Source organism: Nycticebus coucang, chromosome 17, assembly GCF_027406575.1.
Source record: "Nycticebus coucang isolate mNycCou1 chromosome 17, mNycCou1.pri, whole genome shotgun sequence".
In the NCBI taxonomy this organism is placed as follows: domain Eukaryota; kingdom Metazoa; phylum Chordata; class Mammalia; order Primates; family Lorisidae; genus Nycticebus; species Nycticebus coucang.
Genome location: NC_069796.1, coordinates 9436261 through 9463223, shown reverse-complemented (window position 1 = coordinate 9463223; position 26963 = coordinate 9436261). Strand labels below are relative to the sequence as shown.

Sequence of the window (26963 nt, the reverse complement as noted above, 5' to 3'; positions counted from 1 at the left end):
TCTAGGATGAGTTCACAAACTTAATTGTACAATATTGTATTTGATAAATGAAAACCTGTAATGACGTGATCAAGAAAAAGTTGGGAGAAAACACAAATTACTAATATCAAGGATGAGAAAAGGAGGCATCATTACAGATCCGGCCTATACTAAATTGTTAGTAAGAGGAAATTATGAACAACTTGGTATTAATACACTGACAACTTGAATGAAATAGAAAGGTCATCGTCTCTGAAAAACACATCTTACTCAGCTGATGTGATGAAATACAAAATGTGAGTTGATCAGTATCGATTGAAGAAGTTGAGTTTATCAAAACCCTTTCCAAAGAGAAAACCCCAGACCAGATGGCTTTACTAGTAATTCTGTCACACATTTACATAAGGTGTATTGCAGATTCACACAGACTATTCCAGAGAAGAACAAAAAGAAATATTTCTCAGTACATTGTATAATTTTAGTGTAATCGTGATGGGGAACTTGATAAGAATGTGATAAGAGACAATTATACGCCAATATATCTCTATAGGAAAATAATCCAGTGGGATGTAAAAAGGATAAAGTAACCAATAGTTTATTTCAGGAATGCAGAGTTATTTTCGTGTTTTTAAATTGGTCAATGTAATCTATCACTATAAGAAAAATCTAGTAAATTCTAGGGCCATCTCTGTAGATGGAGAGAAATTGTTTGACAAAATTCAACTTGAGTTTTTTTTTTTGTTTTGTTTTGTTTTGTTTTTTTTTTTTGTAGAGACAGAGTCTCATTTTATGGCCCTCGGTAGAGTGCCGTGGCCTCACACAGCTCACAGCAACCTCCAACTCCTGGGCTTAAGCGATTCTCTTGCCTCAGCCTCCTGAGCAGCTGGGACTACAGGCGCCTGCCACAACGCCCGGCTATCAACTTGAGTTTTAAAAGCTTATCAAACTAGAAATAAAAGGAAACATTCTTTTGCTAAAGGCTATCAACAAAAAACCTATCGTTGACCCTATAGTCAGTGAAAAACTATTGGTTTATATAATTGCTCCTTCTATTTAACATTGCATTAGAGTTTTAACCAGTACCCTCAGTCAAATAAAATAAATATAAAAATTAGGAAAAAAGCAAAACATAAGTGCATTTACCAGCAAACTATTAAATGAATTTAGCAAGATAATTTCCATATAAGGCCCATGTACATAAATTTAAGAGTGGGTAATAAGGGTGTAGATCCAAGCTAGCAGTGCATATTTTCTTCAGGAAATTCAACTGATTTGTCTCTTCCTTTAACTATCATCCTCATTAAAATTTGTTAGATTTAAATCTTAAAAGTAAGTGTTTCTCTTCTAGTAGGTATTTAATGAGCATCCACTAGGTAATGGGTGGAATGTAGGTGCCAAGCAGCAGTTCTGACTTTACTAGCAAGCAAAAGACTAATGTTGGCAACCTCAAAAATGCGTCTTCTCCATGCTTATAATAAGTAGTCTTTCAAAGGGAGAAAATAACATTTTCATTGAGATAGTGTCAGAAAACCTTTGTTCTGGTGTCAATAATCTTAAGGTAGAGAGAGCGAGGCTGAGGGTGGTGGTGGAGGGGAGGAAGGCCTTGGCTGTTTAAAGTCTTACTTCTAAAGGTCACTATCATATGACGAAGGCTTTGCCGCAGTTCATCTTCCTCCCTGAGTACTTTCCATTTGCCTTCCTGGCATCATGGACCTAAATTGTATATAAGGGCATTTATTCCTGAGTATTGGAAAACCCATCTTCTAGCCCTTTTGCAATACTTACGGGGGCGGAGAAAAGATGGCTGACTGAAGCCAGCTTTCCACAGAAGCTCCCATCCAGAAGGAGAGTTAAAGAACAGAAATTTAGCAAGTAACCTGGTGGATTAGGGCTGCACCAAGAGAGAAGGTTGAAGAACGCACATGAACCCCCCTGAGGCTAGCTGCAACCCCAAGGATACAAACAAAAGGTACAAAATCTATCATCAAGCGGAAGGGAGCCCCCTCCCCCATGAGCTCAGGGTGCCCCACAAACAAACGAGCAGAGTTCAAAGGTCCTCCCACTACCTTCCATGGGAGATACCCTCTACAGACTGGACCTACCTCCCCTACTAGGGTGCTACGGTGTTCTCCTGCCAGACATAAAACTGTATATATTCTCTACCTGCAACTCTGAGCTCCCAGCAGTCCCCTCCACTCTCACTCTCAGGTCTGGAGGCCTATCCCCCAGGAGTCCAGCTTCTGGGGTGATTTCTCAAGGGGTGTGGACAGGGCCTAAACTGCAGATGGTCAGTGCTGACAAGGAACCACACCGGAGCAGCGGTGCCCTGAGGCGCACAACAGCAGCCGTCTTTTGGCAACAATAGTGCTCACTCCCGGATATTCCAAACCACACCCCTTGTCTCCCTGGGAAACCAGAGGAGTCCAGACATCTACTCAGGTGGCAACCACCAAGGAACAGATCTGGGACAGAAACACAGGCCCCATGAGTAAAAGGTTTGCCTGAGGTGGTACTGGCCTGGGTGGAGCGTGGGGACTAGAAACGCACGCACAGAGCCAGCAAGTTCCCAGGGCGGGGCTGACCCAGAGGACCGCTTTATTGCGCCGAAGACACACCCGACCCTCAGGGGATTGTCAGCCTATAGACAAAGGAAGACATGAGGCTAGAACTCACAGGTAACCTAATACAAACCTGCAGGAGCAAAGACAGGGCCTGAGATGCAGGCTCTGGGAACTCAAAACAGCTTCTCTTCTGCAGGGGAATTTAGCAGGGACAGAAATAAATTCCTGCAAAGTTGTTCTGTTCTGCTCTGTCAATAACAGCAATCAAAGATGGGGCTGGAACTGAGTGAACACCCCTAGGCCTCACCTCCTCCTGCTAGATAGAGGCAAAGTGCAGCGGCCTGGCTGAGCAGAAATACATTTCCTTGTGATTCAGGCAGGTGCAAACCACTGGAGTATCTGTTCACTACAGGCAACCACCGGGCTATCAGTAACTGGGTGTGACAGAGGTGCAAGGTGGGGAAGGAGGCATCAACCTTCCCAGACTGATCTATTTGCTGGGTGGGTCCTCCTGACTCCACAGAGCACCGGAGCAAGCCATATCTGAGTAGTCACCAGACCCCTGCGATCCAGTTACCAGAGACCTTTTAAACACTCCCACCTGAGACAGGTGCTGACTGAGACAATTGATTTGGAGCCAGTCGCCCAAGGACTATTCAGGTGGTGCTCTGGGTGTGTGGTTGTAGGAAGGTTTAATTTTCCTTTTCCAATTGTTGCCTGTGGGGGGTGGGGTGACTTAATTGCTGGTATTTCTCCACAGCTGAGACTTCAGCCCAGAGTAACTGTTTCACTAGGGTTGAACAAAAGCCAGATGAAAACAAGACAGAACCAATTAGCTCCACCACACCAAAGAGGTCCCCTGTTTCTCAGGCTGAAGCACTGTATGGGTCCTGGACAAAGCTCCAGGGGAAAAATCAAAATGTGTAAAACAATCATGGGTTGGAATCAGCGGAAAAACTGTGGTAACATGAATAACCAGAATAGATCAACCCACCCAAGGAAAGATATGGCAGATGTAACAGAAGATCCCATTCATAAACAGCTGGCCGAGATGTGAGAAATCGCATTCAGAATTTGAATTGCAAACAAGATTAATGGAATGGAGGAAATTTTGGAATTAGAAATCCGAGAAGCAATTCAAAAGTTGGAATTACAAATTCGAGGAGAAATTGGGCGGCGCCTGTGGCTCAGTCGGTAAGGCGCCGGCCCCATATACTGAGGGTGGCGGGTTCAAACCTGGCCCCGGCCAAACTGCAACCAAAAAATAGCCGGGCGTTGTGGCGGGCGCCTGTAATCCCAGCTACATGGGAGGCTGAGGCAGAAGAATCGCTTAAGCCCAGGAGTTGGAGGTTGCTGTGAGCTGTGTGAGGCCATGGCACTCTACTGAGGGCCATAGAGTGAGACTCTGTCTCTACAAAAAAAAAAAAAAAAGAAATTCGAGGAGAAATTAAAATGTTGTCTCAAGAATTTAACGAATTTAAAGACAAAACCACCTAAGATTTTGACACACTGAAGCAAGAATGTGCAGCCCTCAGAGATCTCAAGAATACAGTAGAATCCCTCAGTAACAGAGTGGAGCAAGCAGAAGAAAGGATTTTTGACTTTGAAGACAAAGCCATTGAACGCTCCCAAACTCTCAAAGTGGAAGAAAAATGGAGAGCAAAAACAGATCATTCTCTCAGAGACCTCTGCGATAATTCTAAGAAGGCTAATATCAGCCTCATTGAAATCTCTGAAAGTGATGAAGTGGCCTCACAAGGCACAGAGGCCCTTCTCCATGAAATTATGAAAGAGAATTTTCCAGACATGACAAGAGATTCTGAAATTCAGATACCAGATGGTTTCAGAACCCCAGCACGACTCAATCCGAATAAGACATCCCCAAGTAATATCATAATTAACTTTACTAAAGTTAGTATGAAAGAGAAAATTATTAAAGCAGCCAGGTGTAAGAAATTCATTACCTACAAAGGGAAGAATATTAGAATGACTACAGATCTCTCTGCTGAAACTCTTCAAACAAGAAGAGGGTGGTCATCCACTTTTAATCTCCTAAAGCAAAATAACTTTCAACCCCAGATCCTGTATCCAGCTAAACTGAGTTTCATTTATGATGGAGAAATTAAATACTTTAATGACATTCATATATTGAAGAATTTGCCATAACCAAACCAGCTCTTCAGGATATTCTCAGACCTATTCTCCATAATGACCAACCCAATCCTCTACCACAAAAGTAAACTCACTCAGAAACTTTTGATCAACTCCAACTTCCACAGTGGCGAAAGGATTAAAAATGTCCACTGGACGTTTGAAAAACTCGATACCCAAAATTTTACTAAACTTATCAATATTCTCCATTAATGTGAACAACTTAAACTGTCCTCTAAAGAGGCATAGGTTAGCTGACTGGATACAAAAACACAGGCCAGATATTTGCTGCATACAAGAATCACATCTTACGTTAAAAGGTAAATATAGACTCAGGGTGAAAGGATGGTCGTCCATATTTCAGGCAAATAGTAATCAGAAAAAAGCAGGTGTTGCAATTCTATTTGCAGATGCAATAGGCTTTAAAACAACAGAAGTAAGGAAGGACAGGAATGGTCACTTTATATTCGTTAAGGGTAATACTCAATATGATGAGATTTCAAGTACTTATATTTATGCACCCAACCAGAATGCACGTCAATTTATAAGAGAAACTCTAACAGACATGAGCAACTTGATTTCCTCCAGCTCCATAATAGTCGGAGATTTCAACTCTGCTTTGGTAGTGTTGGATAGATCCTCCAAAAGAAACTGAACAAGGAAATTTTAGATTTAAACCTAACCATCCAACATTTGGATTTAGCAGACATCTACAGAACATTTCATCCCAACAAAACTGAATACACATACTTCTCATCAGCCCATGGATCATACTCCAAAATCGATCACCTCTTACGTCACAAGTGTAACCTCAGTAAATTTAAAGGAATAGAAGTTATTCCTTGCATCTTCTCGGACCACCATGGAATAAAAGTTGAACTCAGTAACAACAGGAATCTGCATACTCATACAAAAACATGGAAGTTAAATAACCTTATGCTGAATGATAGGTGGGTCAAAAATGAGATTAAGAAAGACATTGGCAAATTTTTGGAACAAAATGACAATGAAGACACGAATTATCAGAACCTTTGTATGCCATAAAGGCAGTCCTAAGGGAAATTTATAGCACTGCAAGCCTTCCTCACAAGAACGGAAAGAGAGGAAGTTAACAACTTAATGGGAGATCTCAAACTACTGGAAAAGGAAGAACATTCCAACCCCAAACCCAGTAGAAGAAAAGAAATAACCAAAATTAGAGCAGAATTAAATGAAATTGAAAACAAAACAATTATACAACAGATCAATAAATCAAAAAGTTGGTTTTTTGAAAAGGTCAATAAAATAGATAAACCTCTGGCTAACCTATCTAGGAAAAAAAGAATAAGATCTCTAATGTCATGAATCAGAAACGACAAAGACCAGATAACAACAGACTCCTCAGAAGTTCAAAAAATCTTTAATGAATATTGCAAGAAACTTTATTCTCAGAAATATGAAAATCTGAAGGAAATTGACCAATACTTGGAAGCATGTCACCTTCCAAGACTTAGCCAGAATCAAGTGGAAATGTGGAACAGGCTAATATCAAGTTCTGACATAGCATGAACCACACAAAATCTCCCTAAAAAGAAAAGCCTGGGACCAGATGGCTTCACGTGAGAATTCTACCAAACCTTGAAAGTGGAACTAGTACCTATATTACTCAACCTGTTCCAAAATGTAGATGAAGAAGGAAGAGTACCCAACACGTTTTATGAAGCCAACATAACCATGATCCCAAAACCAGGAAAAGACCCAACAAGCAAAGAAAATTATAGACCAATATCACTAATGAATATAGATGCAAAAGTATTCAATAAGATCCTAACGTATAGAATCCAGCAACACATCAAACAAATTATACATCATGACCAAATCGGTATTATCCCAGGGTATCAAGGCTGGTTCAATACACGTAAATCTATAAATATAATTCAGCACATAAACAAATTAAAAACCAAAGACCGTATGATTTTCTCAATTGATGCAGAAAAAGCTTTTGACAATATACAGCATCCCTTCATGATCAGAACACTTAATAAAATTGGTATAGAAGGGACATTTCTCCAACTGATAGAGGCCATCTACAGCAAACCCACAGCCAATATCGAATTGAATGGAGTTAAATTGAAATCATTTCCACTCAGATCAGGATCCAGACAAGGCTGCCCATTATCTCCACTGCTCTTTAACATTGTAATGGAAGTTTTAGCCACCGCAATTAGGGAAGAAAAGGCTATCAAGGGTATCCATATAGGGTCAGAAGCAATCAAACTTTTCCTCTTTGCAGATGATAAGATTATATATCTGGAAAACACCAGGGATTCTACTACAAAACTTTTAGAAGTGATCAAGGAATACAGCAGTGTCTCAGGTTACAAAATCAACATTCATAAATCCGTAACCTTTATATATACCAACAATAGTCAAGCTGAAGAAACAGTTAAGGACTCTATTCCATTCCAGTAGTGCCAAAGAAGATGAAATATTTGGGAGTTTATCTAACAAAGGATGTGAAAGGTCTCTATACAGAGACTATGAAACTCTAAGAAAAGAAATAGCTGAAAATATTAACAAATGGAAAAATATACCATGCTCATGGCTGGGAAGGGTCCACATTATTAAAATGTCCATACTTCCCAAACAATATACAATTTCAATACAATTCCTATTAAAGCTCCACTGTCATACTTTTTAGATCTTGATAAAGTACTTTTTTTTTATATGGAATCAGAAAAAACTCAAATAGCCAAGACATTACTCAGAACTAAAAACAAAGCAGGAGGAATCACGCTATCAGACCTCAGACTATACTATAAATCGATAGTGATCAAAACAGCATGGTACTGGCACAAAAACAGAGAAGTAGACATCTGGAACAGAATAGAGAACCACGAGATGTATCCAGCTACTTACCGTTATTTGATCTTTGACAAGCCAATTAAAAACACCAGTGGGGAAAAGATTCCCTATTTAACAAATGGTGCTGGGTTAAGGGGCTGACCTTGAAGAAATTGGTCTGGGCGAGTATTTTATGAGGAGAACTCCCCGGGCAATTGAAGCAGCTTCAAAAATACACTACTGGGACCTGATCAAACTAAAAAGCTTCTGTACAGCCAAGAACAGAGTAAGTAAAGCAAGCAAACAGCCCTCAGAATGGGAGAAGATATTTGCAGGTTATGTCTCTGACAAAGGTTTAATAACCAGAATCCACAGAGAACTCAAATGTATAAGCCAGAAAAGAACAAGTGATACCATTGCAGGCTGGGCGAGGGATTTGAAGAGAAACTTCTCTGAAGAAGACATGTGCATGGCCTACAGACATATGAAAATATGCTCATCATCTTTAATCATCAGAGAAATGCAAATCAAAACTACTTTGAGATATCATCTAACTCCAGTGAGATTAGCCTGTATTACAAAATCCCAAAACCAGAGACGTTGGCGTGGATGTGGAGAAAGGGAACACTTCTACACTGCTGGTGGGAATGCAAATTAATACATTTGTTTTTGAAAGATGTTTGGAGAACACTTAGAGATCTGAAAATGTATCTGCCATTCAATCCTATAATTCCTGTACTAGGCATATACCCAGAAGACCAAAAATCACATCATAACAAAGATATTTGTACCAGAATGTTTATTGCAGCCCAATTCATAATTGCTAAGTCATGGAAAAAGCCCAAGTGCCCATCCATCCACGAGTGGATTAATAAATTGTGGTATATGTACACCATGGAATATTATGCAGCCTTAAAGAAAGATGGAGACTTTACCTCTTTCATGTTTACATGGATGGAGCTGGGACATATTCTTCTTAGTAAAGTATCTCAAGAATGGAAGAAAAAGTATCTAATGTACTGAGCCCTACTATGAAAGTAATTTATGGCTTTCACATGAAAGCTATAACCCAGTTATAACCTAAGCATATGGGGAAGGAGGGGAGGAGGGGGAGGGAGGGTGATTGGTGGGATTACACCTGCAGTGTATCTTACAAGGGTATATGTGAAACTTAGTAAACATAGAATGTAAATGTCTTAACACAATATCTAAGAAAATGCCAGGAAGGCTATGTTAACCAGTGTGATGAAAATGTGTCAAACGGTCTATAAAACCAGTGTATTGTGCCCCATGATAGCATTAATGTGCACAGGTATGATTTCATAAAAATAAATAAATAAAAGAAAACCTTTGTTCTAGTAATAGGTGGAAACATAAGAAAATCTAGTATCTAAAACACGTAATATGCATTATTTGTATTTTTCATCTGTTGCTGTATAAGACGATAACTTGTTATCCTGCAGTAAACCTAGAAGCTCAGACGTTTATTACCTCACAGTTTCTGTGAGATTAGAAATTCAGGAGTAGCATGCACCTGATTTTGACTCAGGGTCTCTCAATGGTTATGGTGATAGTGTAGACTGAGATCATAGTCACATGAAGGCTTGACTAGCTGGTTCATTCATACGACTGTTGCCAGAAAACCTTAGTTCCTTGTGGCATTGGCAAGAAATGTCAGTGTTTCACCATGTAGACCAGGGTGTCCCAACTTCTTTTTTTCTTTGCTGCAGGTTAGAATAACACTTGTCTTGGGCCACACATTAAATACACAAACACTAATGAAAGCTGATTAGCAAAACAAGTGTCTGTGCATTCTTTTTGTGATACCTAACACCACAGATAAAACAAAATGTCCTCACAAAATTAGCATGCAGCCCATAGGCCACATGTTGGATACCCCTGATAGACCTTTCTATGGGACTACTTGAGTGATCCCATGTTGGCTGCTTCTGGAGAGAATGAGCTGAGAGAGCAAGGAGGAAGCCATAATGTTTATGCCCTAATCTTGTATCTCACAGTGTCACATCTATCACATTGTCTTTATTAAAAATGTGTCATAAGAAAGGGCTGTAATAACTGAAAGCCATTTTTTTTTTTTTTTTTTGTAGAGACAGAGTCTCACTTTATGGCCCTCGGTAGAGTGCCGTGGCCTCACGCAGCTCACGGCAACCTCCAACTCCTGGGCTTAAGGCAATTCTCTTGCCTCAGCCTCCCGAGCAGCTGGGACTACAGGCACCCGCCACAACGCCCGGCTATTTTTTGGTTGCAGTTTGGCCGAGGCCGGGTTTGAACCCACCACCCTCGGTATATGGGGCCGGCGCCTTACGGACTGAGCCATAGGCGCTGCCCCACTGAAAGCCATTTATTAACTAGCCTAAATAGAAGTTGCAGTTTGAATCCAGGTATGCTCAATTACTTAACCCTATCTTTCTGTTGTCTTACATTTCCGTCAGAGAAAGGAACACAAAATTATCTCATTCATTCATTCATCTATTCAGTACTTGAGTGCATTCAGATAAAAATAAAACAAGACCTTTGTCTTCAAATTCATTAGTACTAATGAATGAGCTGATGTTGTCTCAGCTCATTCTCTGTAGAAGCAGGCCATCATGGGATCAGGAGCAGGGGTATAGCTCCTATCCATATATTTTCTTTTTTTAACTGATCTATTGCCAGTTCAGAGTTGCTGGCATTAATATCTTAGTTAAAATGATAAAGTGATGACTTCTAGGTTAGTAATTCAGCAATCTAGAATTAATATTTCATTGGTTCACTCCTTTCTTAGTTAGCAACACATAATTTTTTTACAGTGAGTGAGAAGTATGTCAGCACCCAAGATCATTTGAAATGAGTAATTGTCACAACTAGAGTGGAGTCTGTTATAAATTTTTAGGTTATTTATTAGGTGAATAGTATGAGGATCAAGTGACTAACCAGCAAAGGAAACATCTGCTTAGAGAATACTCAGAAACTAAATATTTTAAACTTTAAATATAAGTTTGGCACTGGTGAATTAATCATTTTAACCTTGACCCACAACTGTGAGCTCTAATCCTTATTCATCTTTTCCCTTCACTGCTTTTTTCTTTTTTATACTTAAGTGATAGAAATAAGATAACGCTGTCATAGACACTTGAATATAGTGGCATCAAATGAAATAGAAATAATTAGTATCTACAGAGACATTGTAATCTACATTTCATTTATTGAACAAGAACCACTATTGACAATAATAAGGAGATTAAGAAATTTAAAAGAATACTACAAGGCTGGATACAGTGGTTCACACCTATAATTCCAGCACTTTGGGTTGGCTGAGGTGGGTTGTTTGAGGCCAGAAGTTCAAGATCAGGCTCGGCAGCATCATGAGATAACACCCCCTAAGCCCCACTTCTACAAAACATTAAAAAATTAGCCAAGTATAGTAGCATGTACCTTTAGTCTTAGCTACTTGGAAGGTTCAGGTGGAAGGATTGCCTGAGCCCATGAGTTCAATGTTGCAGTGACCTGTGATTGTATCAACATGGACAGCATAGTGAGACCCTGTTTTTGGAAAAATCAAAAAAAGATTATAACAAAAGATAATGATGTAAAAGTGAAATGAAATCTCCTAGTCCATAAAGTGAAAATTATAAAGAAAAGTAGAGACAAATGACTAATTTATGTGGACCACATGTAGAGAATACAGGAAGGAAAGAAAGATATCCTTGAGACACTAACAGGAGTCTTTATGTTGTTAATAAAACAGCCTTTCCAGTGTTATGTAGGGAAAAAAAATTAAAATAGCTTATCCCTAAATAAGTCCTTGTAAAATTGCATAATGCCAGTTATTGAGATAAGATCCTAAATATTCCAGAGAAAAAAAATTGGTCTTCCTGCAAAAGAAAGAGAAATCAATTGGCAGGTCATTTTTTTTTTTTTTTTTTATAGTAACAAGGGATGTTAGAAAACAGTGCCTATCAGAGTTTAGAAAAAAATTACTTTGTCTTGAATTATACCAAAGCGTGAGCAAGGGAAAGAATATTTTCAGACAAATATGAACAAAATGTTTACTTCCTACATATACTTCTAGAAACAATTATTTGAGGATCTTCTAGGAAAGAAAAAGAATAAGGAAAATATGGAATCAAACCAGAGGACTTAACTGAGTACAATGAAAAGATACCAGAGAAGTAGCTGAATAATAGCCTAACAGGCACACTGAATTTAGATCAGGGTGTTGGAGGGCTCCAAAAAAATATCTTTAGGAAGAAGAGTGAAATCACATTAAGGAAAAGTTGAAGAAACAGTGATTTTCATGATTCCTGTAGTCTTTCTAAATCCTTCCCTCTCTTGATAGCATTCCAGGCAGGCTTTTGTACTTACTGTTGTACCAAAGGTCTCCTTGTCTAGATCTCCAGCTAAGTCTAGTGGTCAGTTACGGGTCCTCATCATACCTTTTGGCACAGTAGATCACTTCTTCATCTGACATCCATAACTTGACATTCATACTCTAGGATTTTTCTATTCTCATACTGGCTTTTCTATTGTTTTTTTTCTGGTACAGGTTCACCATCCCTAGTTGGAAAATTTGAAATGCTTAAAATCTATAATTTTTTGAGCACTGACATGACAACAGAAATGGAAAATTCCACTCATAAGTACTTTAACAAAAATATTGTTTCATGCACACACTTATTAAAAGTATTGCATAAAATTTCCTTCAGACTGTGTGTATAAGTTGTATATGAAACATTAATGAATTTTGTGTGTCTACTTGGATCTCATTTCTAAAATAATCTCATTATGTATGTATGCACATATTAAAAAATTTGAAATCTAAAACATATCCATGCATTTTGTTTAAGGAATAGTCAATCTGTATGTCTTTTCCTTTGATATCTTAATTCATAATATTAGATTGTCTCAGGTCTCAACATCTTTACTTCATGTACACTTAGTGATCTCATCCAAATTCATGTGTTTTTAAGTATTATCTATACACCAACAGCTCCCACATTATACCAAGAGCTCAGAATTCTTTAGTTAATTGTAAACTCCTGTTTAGTATTTCTAATTGAACATATAATAGATAAGTCAAACATAATTCATCCAATACTGAACTCAACATGTTTTTTACAAATCTGTTTCTTCCACATAGTTTTCTCTATCAGTTAATGGTAACTCTGATTGCCCAGCCTATAAAACTTGCAGTTAACCTTGACTCCCTACCTTCTGTCATAACCTGTAGCAGTAAATTTTCTTGTGTCTAATTTCGCGGTATATCCAGAATCTGCCATTTCACACCATCTTTATTTTTACCCTGGTTTAAAACAGAGTGATCTCTTAACTGGTATTTTACGCCTTTGTAACAGGTATCTCTGCTTTTGACCTTATATCCCTTCAGGCCCTGCAGCACAGTAGCCAGTCTTTGCTCAGAACTGTTCAGTGGTTTTCCTTTTCAGAATAAAACCCACATTTCTTGCTTATAAAAGGCCTCTATGATTGATTTTGCTTTTCTCTATCCGCTTTTCTTAATATATTTTCTGACTTTGTTACTTTCTTGCTCATGTCATCCTAGATACTTACTATTAACTTGATTGCTTTTGAAAGTTTTCAAGTCAGGATTTTCTGTTTATTATGCCTGAAATGCTCTTCTCCTAGATTTTCATGTTTTCCTCTCTCACTTCAGCTGTTTGCTCAAATAATGCCTTCCCTAACCCTCTATTTTAAATTGTAATTGTATATCCCAGCAGCTTGCTTTATTTTATTCCATAGACGGTGTTATCTTATGTATATTTATGTATTTATTTATTTTGTTTAATGTTCATACTTCTTACTGTAATTCAAGGAGGGCAGAAATATTTACCCATTTGAATGTTGTATTCTCTGTGAAAATGATACTTGCAGCATGGTAGAATAAGGCCTTATTCCAAAGAAAAGACTGGGTAAAAGAAATACTCATTACATGAACTTAAATCCATCGTCATCCTTTAAGATTGCCATGGACTGTAGTGTGATCTCTGAAAATTGAAGTTATTTGAGATTATTTTTCTTTTGAAAACTATGTTAATTCGAACCTATATTTTTGCCAATGTGTTAAGATTATTTTTTCAATATTCATTTTCTTTTTGGTTGTTCCTAACCGTCTTACTTGATTCAGATATAGGTAGTTTAGAAGATCAAAATCTGTTATTGAATTTATAATTTAAATGAGCGAATGTGGGTGTGTACTCTTACGTATGTTAATATATATATATATATCCATAGACAGATAATGTATATAGTTAAACTCAATTGCAGAGCTATCACTTAGTTAAGTTTTGCATTAGCGATAGGCAATTAGTGTTTAAATAAATAAGGTGTTTAAATTAAATAATTAAGCGCTTACAATGCTTTAAGAGAAAAACATAGGGTGCAGTTTCTCAAAAGTAAATCAATGGATTAATTTCAAAACATAAGAAGGCTCTTTTTGTTTTTGTTACATGGTAAATTGTACTTTTCCCTAGTTTAGAATAAGTTCTTAGTTGGGATTAAATTATCTGATAGGCTATTGTTAACAATAAGTACATCATTATTTACAGAAATTGGTTACTAATGGCCATGAAATGTTTTTAAAATGAAGTTTGTATTCTTAGGAATAACTTCTTTTAACAATTCCAAGTCTAAAGGAACTATAGTGCTTGATCTCTTGCCGATACTAGAAGCAAGAACAGCACAGCGTAGTAGACTCCTAAGCACTTTGGTTACATATCCCAGTCTCAGGTCTCCCAATATATTTGCTTACTTATTTACAAATTATATTTTGTGTTGTCATTGGCAGTCTTAAGGACATCATATACTTAGGACAAAGTTTATCAAGAGCAGATGTAAATCTGTATCCGCCTTGATAGTTCTGAGGTTTTTGATGGATTTGTCAGGTCAGGTTGTATTTTTCTAGGTTAAGGCTAACAAAGAGCTTCACTGGGAGAAGTATCAGTTTTGATATTTTTGTTTCTTTGTAGGAATCTTCTGCAGCTTATCCATTACGTGAATAAGAATTAAATTACGCTCAAAATTCTATCAAAGTGGGCACACGGAAACTATCATAGATGTCACAGTACACTGAAAAAGAGCCAGCAGGTTAGTGTAATACCTGATACTGTGTGTTATAAATACATGCTTGTTGCTCTTTCATGCTTGGAAGTGATTTTATTTCTTATTGTAATGTAATAAAAAAATATGGAACATTGTTTTATTATCTATATCATATGCTGTGAAAAAATACTTTTTTAGTTTCTGCAAAGCATATGTATAATTGACTAAGCATACTTACACTGAATATTTGTGTGTGTGTATGTGCAAATGGTGCCAAAAAAAATACATATTTTAAGAAGGGAAAAAATTTGTATTAAGATTATAATACTTAGTATATACTGAGAATGTTTGTTATATCTTGTATCTCTTGTAATTACAGAAGTTAAATGTCAAATAGGACTTGAATATTATAATTTTAATATTTTCTTTCTTAAAATGTACATACATTTTTGGCACCAGCTGTATATATGTAAAAGATAATACTGTTTACCACTATATATCTCTTGTCATCAAAACTTAATATTCAAGTTGTTTAAATGTTGATGGCTTTTCCTACCGTAATATTTATTGTTGTTAATAACATTTATTGTTGTTGTTGAAAGGTAGGGTAGTATGTGTTCGATTTGGCCCATCGATGTTTTCTTTTGGAGAATTTTAATCTGAACATAAGTTTTGGGACATTTTTGTGTTATGGCTGATTCTCTATGGTACAGATACCGTTTAATTAAGTTACTCATCACTTTTGATATAAATATATTCTAAAAGCAATTGAACATACCAAATCATGTGCTAGTAATTGACTCATCAAGTATGTTTTGAGCACTTATAAGTAAGGTATGTTACTTAGGTAATTTGCCAGTTCATCTTCTAATCCATACAGAGCTTTGGCAGTATCATAATTTGGCATATGAAAAATCTTTTCTGTTAAGTTTCATTATAAAAATTGCAATACCTTAAAAGAACCAAACTTTAAAAGATATTTTTGGGGAGGGAAAGAGGTCCTTAACTCTCATTACATAGACATTCATATTTTATTGTGTGAAGAAGAACATTTCCTACACAGTTGATATTCAGTAGCATATGCTTTATCAAGTAATAACTATGTATGTTGAAGTAGTTTCCCCCAAACTGCTCACCAGAATAAAGCTAACTGCTGTCCGTCTTTTATTTATTTATTTATTTTCCTTTTTTTTTTTTTCTCCTAGCAATGGATCAAGAATCCAGCAAGGCTGCTTGGCCCAAGCCAGCAGGAGGATATCAGACAATTACAGGCAGGAGATATGGAAGAAGACATGCATATGTCAGTTTTAAACCGTGTATGACTAGGCACGAAAGAAGCCTGGGTCGGGCTGGTGATGACTATGAAGTATTGGAACTAGATGATGTTCCAAAGGAAAATTCCTCAGGTATGAAACATGTAGTTACTTAAGGGTTATTAATAGTTATATAGGAGTTTGGTCTTGTCATATTTAAAATTTTGAGTGGATTTGTGCATATCTATGAGTGTAATACAGTACATTTCTTATCAAGATACTGTGACTGTGTTAAAAAAAATAAAAAGGAAAGGAATTGTGTTTTGAAATTCCTAATGACTTTAGTGTGTGGATCATTATGAAAGTTTTGAGATACACAAGAATCAAGAAACATAAAATTCATGTAGCTGGAAGCAACACAGGTAAGTTGAGCCAAGATGAAACTTGCCCGGACGAATCAGGAAGGATGCTGTCGACTGTGTTTCTTAGAAGTGAAATGATGCACCAGCCTGTCTCAAAACTTTCGAACTGACCTATGGATTAATAGTATATACACTTAGATTTAGAAGAGAAGAGAATAAAACCAGTCTTAAAATATACACTATTAGAGCAGTAATTACGTTGTTACATCCTTTCCCCACAGGAAATCATCTCTCAATTGAAAAAGCCTTTTTTGAATATAAACTCTCAGTACAGATCCTTTTACCCTCTGTAAAACATTTAAATGGGTTTCTTATAATTTTATCTGTAAGTAATTTAGCTTGGCTAGGTTATTTTTTCATCATTTTATGATGAAAAATCCAAATGTCAAGTAAGGCTTGCTTATTTAGTTAAAGTTTATTAATTATGTATTCAGTGGTTTGAAAAAGTATTTTGCAGATAACCATATACTATACTTATACTTTGTAGACTGGATTTGTCTTTCCTGAGCAATCTCAATTACCAGTTAAGATCATCCTGTTAAAGAAGCATTTTTATGATATGACAAAGCTGAGTTTCAGTTATTTTATAATTTATGAAGTTTTATTCCTACAAATCTCTGATATCTTTATTTTTTCTAATGAGCAGTGACGAAACATAGTCATGCTTAAAGCAATTTGTAGAACAAATAAGATTTTACTGACATATCAGAATTCTCGCAGGTTCCCCCTTTCTGTCGTAAGTACTTTTGAAGGTTGGTTTTTTTACCCGCACGTAATAAAGAAGACACATTTGGAGATCATTCGGAAAGCAGATTGGTTGCCCTCTGATTCCATTTATGCTTCCCCTTTTATAGCCTCCCATTATCCTCTGAAAAACTGTCTGCAAAAAGATGGTGAGAGAGAAGATACTGAGTGGCCACACATTGGCATAAAAACTCATAGGGTAACCAACCAGCCTGCATTTCCATTTAGATTAGGGAGCATGGAAGCACTTGCCAAATAAATTCATTCATATTTTTAAGTAGTGAATAATTGGTATGATTTCTTCTTAAATCATAGTTATTAAGTAAAATTTTATCTAAACTAATGCCTCCAAAAAAAAATACTAAAATAAATAATCCCTCCAAATAAGTTTTTTTTTGTTCTTTATAAAGGTTCCAGTCCATTGGATCAAGTTTATTCTTCTTTACCCAACGAACCTGTATGTGAAAAAGATGAAACAGAAGTTCCCACTTGTGGTACAGCATTGAATCAAACCATTGAAAGCAGTCCATCCTTTGCTACAGTACACCATAGTGAGGAGGGCAGGGAGATCTTAGGAAGCAGTACGGATCCTCGTAATCACTCTGAGGGAGAGTATATTCCAGCAGTTTGTAATGCTTCAAGCATCCAAAATGGAATTACATTGGTTCATAGTGACTCTTACGATTCAGATGGCAAACATGGAGAAGATAATGATCATCTTCAGCTTTCTACAGAAGGTGATAGATATCAGGAATCATTAGGCAATATAGTATTTGAGTTGGCAAATGGAAAAGCAGAGGCATACGCTGGTCTTTCACCACCAGTTCCATCTTTTAAATGTGAAATAAAAGATGAATTTGAAGAGTTAGATTCAGTATCTTTAGTGAAAAGCTCTACTGATGGTACTGAGTTTGTCCATCAGAACAGCCAGGAATTGCAGAGCTCCTTTTCCCAAGATGAAGTTGTTAGAAAGAAACAACAAAATACTAGCCAGGAAAGACAGACAGAAAATTCAACTGAAGATGCAGCCTGTGTTCCAGGGCATATTTGTAGTGAACAAAATGCCATTGGTAGGGACAAAAGCCATGGAAGTTCTCCTGAACAGGTAGTGAGACCAAAAGTTAGAAAACTAATAAGTTTAAGCCAGGTAGATCAAGAAACAGGTTTTAATAGGCATGAGGCTAAACAAAGAAGTATTCAGAGATGGAGGGAGGCTTTGGAAGTTGAGGAAGGTGGCTCAGATGACCTGTTAATAAAATGTGAAGAGTATGATGGAGAGCATGACTGTATGTTCTTGCCTACACCTTACTCAAGAGTTACACAAAGGGAAACAGAAAATAACCAAGTAACATCAGAAAGTGGAGCCACAGCAGGAAGACAAGAAATTGTGGATAACACCTTTTGGAATGGCTATGGAGATTATTACCAGCTCTATGACAAAGATGAAGATAGGTAAGGTCTTATCCAGATTTTGTCAGATTGTGTAGAGAACAAAGTGGTTTATTTTTAATACTATGATGATTGATGGATGGGCTATATGATATGATCAGGGAATTAGATATTTTGACTTACCAAATAACCATACATGAAAACTAGAGTTTTTCATAGACACTTTTATTGAGACATTTTAGTAGTAAGCAATGGTATATTCAGATAACGATTATTAGTTATTATAATAAAGTAGAGATGCTAGATATTGTAATTCAAGGTATTTTAATTAATGCAATGCAAGGTAAGCATTTATTATATTAAAAAAGTTTTGTTAAGCCAGTCTGGGTTTAAAAAATGATTAAAATCACAAAAATTATTGATTGATAATATTGCATTAATTTTGGCAATAGTAATTAATTCATTTGTTTTCTTCTTTATTTTTCCTACTGTTCTTTATATCACTAAGTTTATTTTTATTTAGTATTTAATTCTAATTAACAACTCTGTGTGGTAGGTACTGTTATTTCCCCCATTTATAGGCAAGGAAACTGAGCCTTAAGTTAACTAACTTAATTAACTGAGCCTTAACTAACTTACTAAAGTCACAAAGCAACTAAATGGTAGACCTGGAATTTGAGTACCTACTTATTACTTAACTTCAGAGGCTCTGTTTTTTACCACTAGTTTTCAAGAGAGCATACAATTTTTCTTACAAGTAGGCATTCTGATTCCTCTTACAAAGATAGATTCTATTTTTCTAAACCATTAGACAACAAAAGAAAAAAGAAATGGATAATTTTTTTATGTAACAGCTGAATTTCCATTGCCATAGAGGTCCCATTAAGCTTGTTGCAACTCTGATAGAACTCAGCTGTAGCACAATTACAAAATTTTCTTAAGTAGTACAAAAAATTCTTTTCTTTTCTAACTAGAAAGTACTATAAAGGAAGAAATGTATCATTTTGCTTTTTTTTATTTTTTTTATTAAATCATAGCTGTGTACATTGTTATATTCATGGGGCATCATTCACTAGCTTCACAGACTGTTTACCAAGTTTCACATATACCCTTGTAAGATGCACCGCATCTTACAAGGGAAATGTATCATTTTGAATAAGAGTGCATTTTATGTCTTTTATTTCATAAAATGAAATAAAATTTGATTTTCTTTGGACATTTAATTAAGCAATTATACATAATAGCATTTTTAACTTACTGTAGAAAATAGCTAAAATATAATTTACTGCTATTTTGAAGTTTATAAACTTTAAGTGTTAACAGGTAATTTTTATCTGACCTATTGTGTATTATTTTTAAGCTAAGTGTAAAATTTTTTTTGTTTTTTTGTAGTTCAAGTCCATAGTCTTTTGTCCAAAATCCACAAAATGCCAAAAATAGAAATTGGCCACAAAGCCTGACCTGACTGATGTTTAACTTCCTTGATAGCAGATCTGGACCTAACTAAAATGAGGCTGTTTTTTTCCACTATTCACATGTTTTGCTGCACATTGGGGATTATTAAGCACTATTTCTAAATCTGGGGAAAATAATACCTAAATTTCAAAACATATTCAGTCTTAAGATTTTTGGATTGGATTGTGAACCTCTATATATCATACCTTTAGGTTACTATTTTAAAACAAACAAAAAAGAAAATTTACAGTTTCTGAGAATTGATCTTTTTCTAAGTATAAGATAGTTGAATTTTTTTTTCCCTAGTTACATTTTTGCTTCTTTAAAGAATATCATTTAACTTCCTGGTGCATTTGCTGTTTTGGACACAATAAATATAAAAACCTCTTTGCTTGCTTATTATAGTCAGGTCTAATGTTATATAATGAAGTTGAAATCTTTATAATACAAAAGAAAGAGTAGTTTTCTTAACTTCTGGCTTTTAAATTGATTTTGTGTGTGTGTATGTGAGAGAGAGAGAATGGTAGAAGTGTTTTCTTTGCTTAGGAGGACTCTGGACTTTCAATGGTTATAAGGTGTTTTCTCAGTATATTTTTGTAAGTTTTGTCTTTGCAGTTTTTGGCCGAGGCTGGGTTTGAACCCGCCACCTCCGGCATATGGGGCCAGCACCCTACCCCTTTGAGCCACAGGCGCCACCCTGTGAATTTTTTCTTAAATGATATATCAATATTCTGAACAATGATAGACTTTTTTTTTTATTCACTAAAGAAATCATTTTTACATAGGTGGAAACACACTAATAGAAGCTAACCTTTCAACTTAATAGTAATGTGTATTGACTTCCAGAGCCTGTAGTTGAAGTATGCCAAAATGGTGGATCTACTTTAGAGCATCCTTTAAATATGACATTGAATGCTAAAATCACTTAGGGATTTGTTTGTTTGTTTGTTTGTTTTTAATAATCACAGAGTAAGTTATAAAGTATTATGGTTACCTACTTACATTTGCTTCTATATAATATAAGCCTTAAGATAAATTTTAGGGAGGCAGCGCCTGTGGCTGAAAGGAGTAGGGTGCCGGCCCCACATGCCAGAGGTGGCAGGTTCAAACCCAGCCCAGGCCAAAAACTGCAAAAAAAAAGATACATTTTAGGACCTCATTTCAATAGTCTGTATAATTATAATGAGCAAGTAATCCTGTTTCTGTGTCACTGTTCTCTGTTCCTCTACCCTAGTTACCTGCAAAGTATTTTAGTTGCCAGGGTTTTTCTTATGGTTGCCTTTTCTTATGGTTCCAGCTAAAGGTTGCCTTTCTTAGGGTTCTAGCTAAAGGTTGAAATTTAATATCTATATATTCCTATTTAGCTTCATTTGCCCCTTGTTCATATGCCTGATGTTTTGGTATCATCCCCCTTAGTTCTTGATATTAGGAGACTGGAGAAATGGTAACTCTACCAAGGAAAGTATAAAAAGCTTCTGCTCAATTTTAGTCTGTAAGAATTTTTCAAGTTGTTTGCTTTGCTTTGTAAAACTTGAAGGTGATATATTAAATTTTTTGTCATGTTTGTATTATAATAGCCACAAATAAAACTTTTATTAAGAGTATAAATGAAATTCATTGTGAACACTTTTAGACATGACAATTTTGGCTACTTATTGAAAACTATGGATGTATTTTTTTTTTTTTTAGTGGAAAAGTAGTTTAATGAATTCATGATCACCTTCTTTCCTGAAAAATTCTAAATGATCACTTAATCACATCTGAAACATTAAACTCTATGGGATAAACATTGCAGCTGGGAGCCTTGCTCTGAGCTGTTTTACAGGAACTTAGCAGCACCATCTTATTAAATTAGAACTGCAAGGGGAATTTTAATAGGCAGCATATAATTACCAGATTTGGAATTAGACAAAAAAGCTAAGGTTAGTATCCTGCTCTTTTGAAATATACCCCAAGAACTTTAGTAGCGGTTTGAGGACAAAATCTTAAGTTTAAAAAACCTTTCAGCCATATTTGCACATTTTAACCTTGGGCCTAACTGTTTTGAAGAGAGGCATGCCATCTACTGACCATTTGTTATAGAACTTGAGTTTTCTTGTAGAGTTTTTGTGTCCTTAGGACTTAACTTTGCTGAAAGGGTAAATGAACCCCTTATTTAAGGTAAAACATCAGGACAGTTTTGTTTTTGGTTGATGTTGTTAGAATAAAATGAATATTAGCTACTTACTTGATTTCAGTGTGATATATTAAAAATGGATTTATTAAAATCCTTTTAAGTCCCAGACTTTGTTCTGCTGCTCTGTAAATGCAAGTAATGATGGTCCCTGTTATCTCAGTTTTCACCAGCCTTATGAGGAAGACAAGATGTACATAATCATTATGGTGAGAGTAAATAAAGCTACTTTCCTCTTACATTGAGGTTGTCTGTACCACCCCACTGAATAGAACATTTATGTGTAGCCAAAGCAAAGATCTCAAAGCTTACTTTTTTCACTTACTTTTCTCCTTTGATCATTATTTGAAGATCATAGAAGTTTAGAGGGAGCAAATTAAGGATAAATAGTTTTGTTCTTTATTTATGCTAGGAAGTTTACATGATTACAATTTCCTGATACTAAGGAAAAAGATTAAAAATTGGTAAAAGGGACATTTGAGAAACCACAGCCATTTGGGCCTTATTAACTAAATTAAGCAGCCTTATATATTTGAACATATTCCATTTGTATCACTGTTTGATGTTAATAGTGGAGAAATGTCCCAGACTACTTAGATTATGTCAGATAACAAAATTATCTAAAATTTCACTTTTTCCTGTGTTCCCATATTTGAGGTTCTTAATTGATGTAATAAATACCAGAAAAGACAAACCAACTAGTTTCTCAGGGAGTTAGAGAATGAGAGATTGCTTGTGGTTAGTATCTTTTTTTCTACGTAGGATACGTACATGAATTATTTTTTCTGTAACACATGTAGTTTCATTCTGTATATGAAAAAAGGTTTATTGGTTCACAGTTCAATGTGTAAAGAGTACAACATTTGAGTATGTTGTCTTGCCTTTCAGTGTAACTACTAACAGGAGACAAAATCAGTGAAGGAGATTGAAGTGGTACATAATTTAGTTTTCACTTTGGGAACTTTAAAATGTTTAATTTACCTTCATTTAAAATCAAGAACGAATGGATCTTTGCCGCTCCAGGATCATATCATTTGTGTCCTGTTTCATGGCTTACTCTCCTTAAAAAGTTTTTTAAATATGTTCTTTTTGTTTTAGTTCCATGTACTCATGTGACTCTGGATAACTTTGTTCTTTGCTTCTTGTAGATATTGAAGTAATTAAATACAAACTTTTTTGTTTTTGTCTTCTCCATATTAGAATGTCAGCAACTATTCCTGTTTTCAGTTTCTTCTTCAGCAAAGGAGATGGCTTTTTTCATTCTGTGCCTGTAATCATTTCTGATACGACTTTTGGTTGAGTTTACTCCTAGGTTGCTTTTCTCTCCACTCAACCTTGCATTTTTCTAAATCTTGAAACTTGCTTGATCTTGTTCCATCTGGTTACTTGCCTGTTGTGTTCTCTCTTCCACTACTGAGTTTTATCTTTATTCTTTTTGTAGAGACAGAGTGTCACTCTGTCACCCAAACTAAAGTGCAGTGGAATGATTATAACTCACTGCAACCCCAACTCCTGGGCTCAAGTAGTACTCCTGCCTAGCCTCCTAAGCAGCTAGGACTGACGCCAGCATGTGCCACCATGCCCAGCTAATTTCTTAAGAGTTTTTGCAGAGATGGAGTTTATCTACATTGCCCAGGGTGTTCTTCAACTCTCAGCCTCAAGGGATTCTCCTGCCTTGGCCTCTGAAATTACAATTATAGGTGTGAGCCGTTCATTCCACCCAGCCCATTGCTGAATTTTTAGGGAAAATATTCTATACCCACTGTTACTATTCTGTCATTATGCCCTCTTCTTAACTGCCTTGAAATCCATTTCCTAGTATTATTTCTGTATTCTTTAATGTCCACACTAACCTCCTATTCCTCCTCCATTTATCTTTCCTTATTATCTGTTTTCCTTACCTTTTCTGTTACCCATCAGGCTGTTTACTTACCCCTCCCATTTCTCTTCCATCGCCCTGTGTTGATTTTTTCTTTGCTGCCTCTTCTTTGGACCCAAGAGGTAGGTAAACTTAAAGGATAGCCACATAGAAAATATTCTAGGCTTTATAGGCTAAAAGGCAAACTTGAAGATTTTATGTTGGAACCATTTAAAATATAACCCATTTAAAAATGTAAAAAGAAAAGTTCTTACTTTTCCAGATGATTACAAAACCTGCAGGAGGCCTCATTTGGTTAATGGACCAAGGTGTAATATGCTGGCCTCTGGTATGAAGAAACTAAAGTTGGTTGAATGATCAGGAGACTGATATTTTCATTAAATAAAGACAAACCAGAGATGTAGAGGTTTTCTAAGCAGACAACTCATATTATGACAGTAATTAATACCTTTATTAAATCTCACCATTTTCCAATAATTGTGCTAAACATTTTATCTGCAGTTTTCATTTAAACATCAGTGTAGACCTGAAAAGTAAGTATCAATATCCACATTTTACAAATGAGTAAAAGTGAGCTTAGAGAAGTTAATTATTCAAAGTTGCATTACTAGTAAGTTATTGAGCCGGAATCCTAAACCACATCTGACTTCAGAGTTTGCTTTTGCCAATGTGGCACTTCACCACTGCCCAGGGTGGTGGCAGTTGTGGGTGGAACTTTCACCTGATATTAAATATTGCACTTTGTGTCTTCAGTAAGGAAATTGCCTGATAGCTTTGTTTTGTTTTGTTTTTTTTAATCATGGAAAATCTTAGTCATAATTGCATAATCTCCTCTGACTAGTCCTCCAAGCCAGTTTAGACTTTTTAGAGCTACAAATTAATAGATATTAAGTTTGAAATTAGTAAATGATGTTCATAATGAAATATTAATGTGAAATTCATATATTTTAATACTTATGTCACAAATAAGTATTAATTTCTGGAATGTACTTGAAAGTTTTAATTGTTGGCCCTTTTCAAATAATGCCGCTAAGATGTCTATGTTTAAAATTGTATGATTGCGCGCTTCAGTACCTTGCAGGAGCTTATGAGCACTTCACTATTCAGGCTCCATGAAAACTTTGTTGGGAAATTTTTAAACTGATTTTGTGCTTATGATAAATAAATGCAGTGTTGAAAAGCAGCTGTGCTATAGTGAATTAAACTGAGTAAACAAGAGATTTAGTTCTTAAAATAATTGAAAAACAAAAGAAGCAATTTTATACAAGAAGATCTTGAAAGAAATGGGATCCTGAAAGGAGGAAAACAGGTGAAGTGATTACATTCTTGATGGTGATAGGAAAAGTTGTGACAAAAAGTTCACACGTTAAGGCATTTGGAGAAGGGAAGAGTTGGATATGAGAAAGTACTGGGATCACATTGTGGTAAGGCATGAATGCCCTTCAAAGAGGTTTAACCTTTATTTTGTAGGCCAGTATTTCCAAAGGGAATGAAATATCTTTAGCAGTACATGGACAAGTGATTTTAATTTTAATCATATTTATTTTAATTAGAATTAAGAAAATATAGCTATTACATCAAAACTAGGACTTAATGGCTATTGCTTATCCTAACTAAATACATTTACTTTTTTTTTTTTTACATTTACATTTTTTGACATTTTTGGTAACAATGTATTTGAGTAAAAAAAAGTTTTCTTTAAAAAGAAAGATTTGTTGACAATTATTGATGGCTTATCATTTACCAGGCACTATTAAAATGTTTTAACTCATTTACCCCTCACATGAACTCAGTGAGCTATTAGATATTGTGGTTATATTCAACTGACATAGGAGGCTATAAAGGCACAGAAAATTTCCACAGCTAATAACCAAGTGGTAGATTGAAATCTAGGCAAGCTGACTTCAACCTGTGTTCTCACCTTAGGACACAGTGTTAACATCAATGGTAGCAAAAATTGTGAGGATGGTAGGGAAATGACTTGAGTTTGTGAAATACTGCTTTAGGAAGAAAGAGCTATTGAAGGCTTTTGCAGTGATAATATAAATGTCCCACTTGTACATGAGAACATGTGGCATTTATTTTTCTATTTCTGAGTTACTTAGGATAGTGGCTTCCAGTTCTATCCAAGATGCTTCAAAGACATTTCAGTCTTTATTATGGTTGAGCAGTACTCCATGGTGTGTGTGTGTGTGTGTGTGTATATCTGTATATCACTTTTTTTTACTCCACTTATCAGTTGATGGACATTTAGGTTCTTTTAATATCTTTGCAATTGTGAAATAAACACACAAGTGCAGGTATATTTTTGACATAATGATTTCTTTTCCTCTGAGGAAATACCCAGGAGTGGGATTGCAGGATCAAATGGTAGATGTATTTTAAGTTATTTGACAAGTTGCCATACTGATCTCCATAGAGGTCATACTAATTTATATTCCTACCAGCAGTGTGTAAACATTCCCTTTTCACTACAGCCACACCAACATCTATTGTTTTTTTTTGTTTGTTTTTTTTAACTTTTTAGTAATGGGCATTCTAATTTGAGGAAAGTGATATCTCATTATGGTTTTAATTTGCTTTTCTGATCAGTGCTGTTGAGCATTTTTTTTTCCTTTTATTAAGTCATATACAAATAGAACATGAATACGTTTATGCATTTTGGGGTACAATGTGTTGATTTTTTATACAATTTGGAGTGCTTACATCAAACTAATTAAATAGCTTTCACTTAATTTATTTAATTATTATGTTAATACATTTGTGTTCTATACTTGATAGATTTGACTTGTACCCATGCAATATGCTCCATAGGTGTGGTCCCACCATTTACACTCCCTCTATCAAACCTCCCCCCTCACTTCCCCTCCCCCTCTATTTCTCTCCTTCATCCTGGGCTATAGTTATGATCTTTCATAAAAAAGTGTGAGTAGTTATAAATTGGTTTCATTAAAGTACTGAGTACATTGGATACTTTTTCTTCCATTCTTGAGATACTTTACTAAGAAGAATATGTTCCAGCTCTATCCATGTAAATGTTGAGCATATATATATTATTTATATATATATATAAATACC

At 35.7% G+C, this 26963-nt stretch overlaps 1 protein-coding gene across 3 annotated transcripts in view; it reads left to right on the top strand.

Moving 5' to 3' along the window:
- PJA2 (praja ring finger ubiquitin ligase 2) overlaps positions 1-26963 on the top strand; it is an 88803-nt gene that overhangs the window by 17794 nt on the left and 44046 nt on the right. For 2 of the 3 annotated variants that reach the window (XM_053566312.1, XM_053566311.1), the window contains 3 exons: positions 14498-14615; positions 15776-15976; positions 17400-18441. In XM_053566312.1, coding sequence (XP_053422287.1) covers positions 14585-14615; positions 15776-15976; positions 17400-18441 — 1274 coding nt within the window. In that variant the 5' untranslated portion in view covers positions 14498-14584. Of the gene's footprint in view, positions 1-9844; positions 9917-14497; positions 14616-15775; positions 15977-17399; positions 18442-26963 lie in introns of those variants that run through there. The other variant, XM_053566313.1, reaches the window with a different exon arrangement.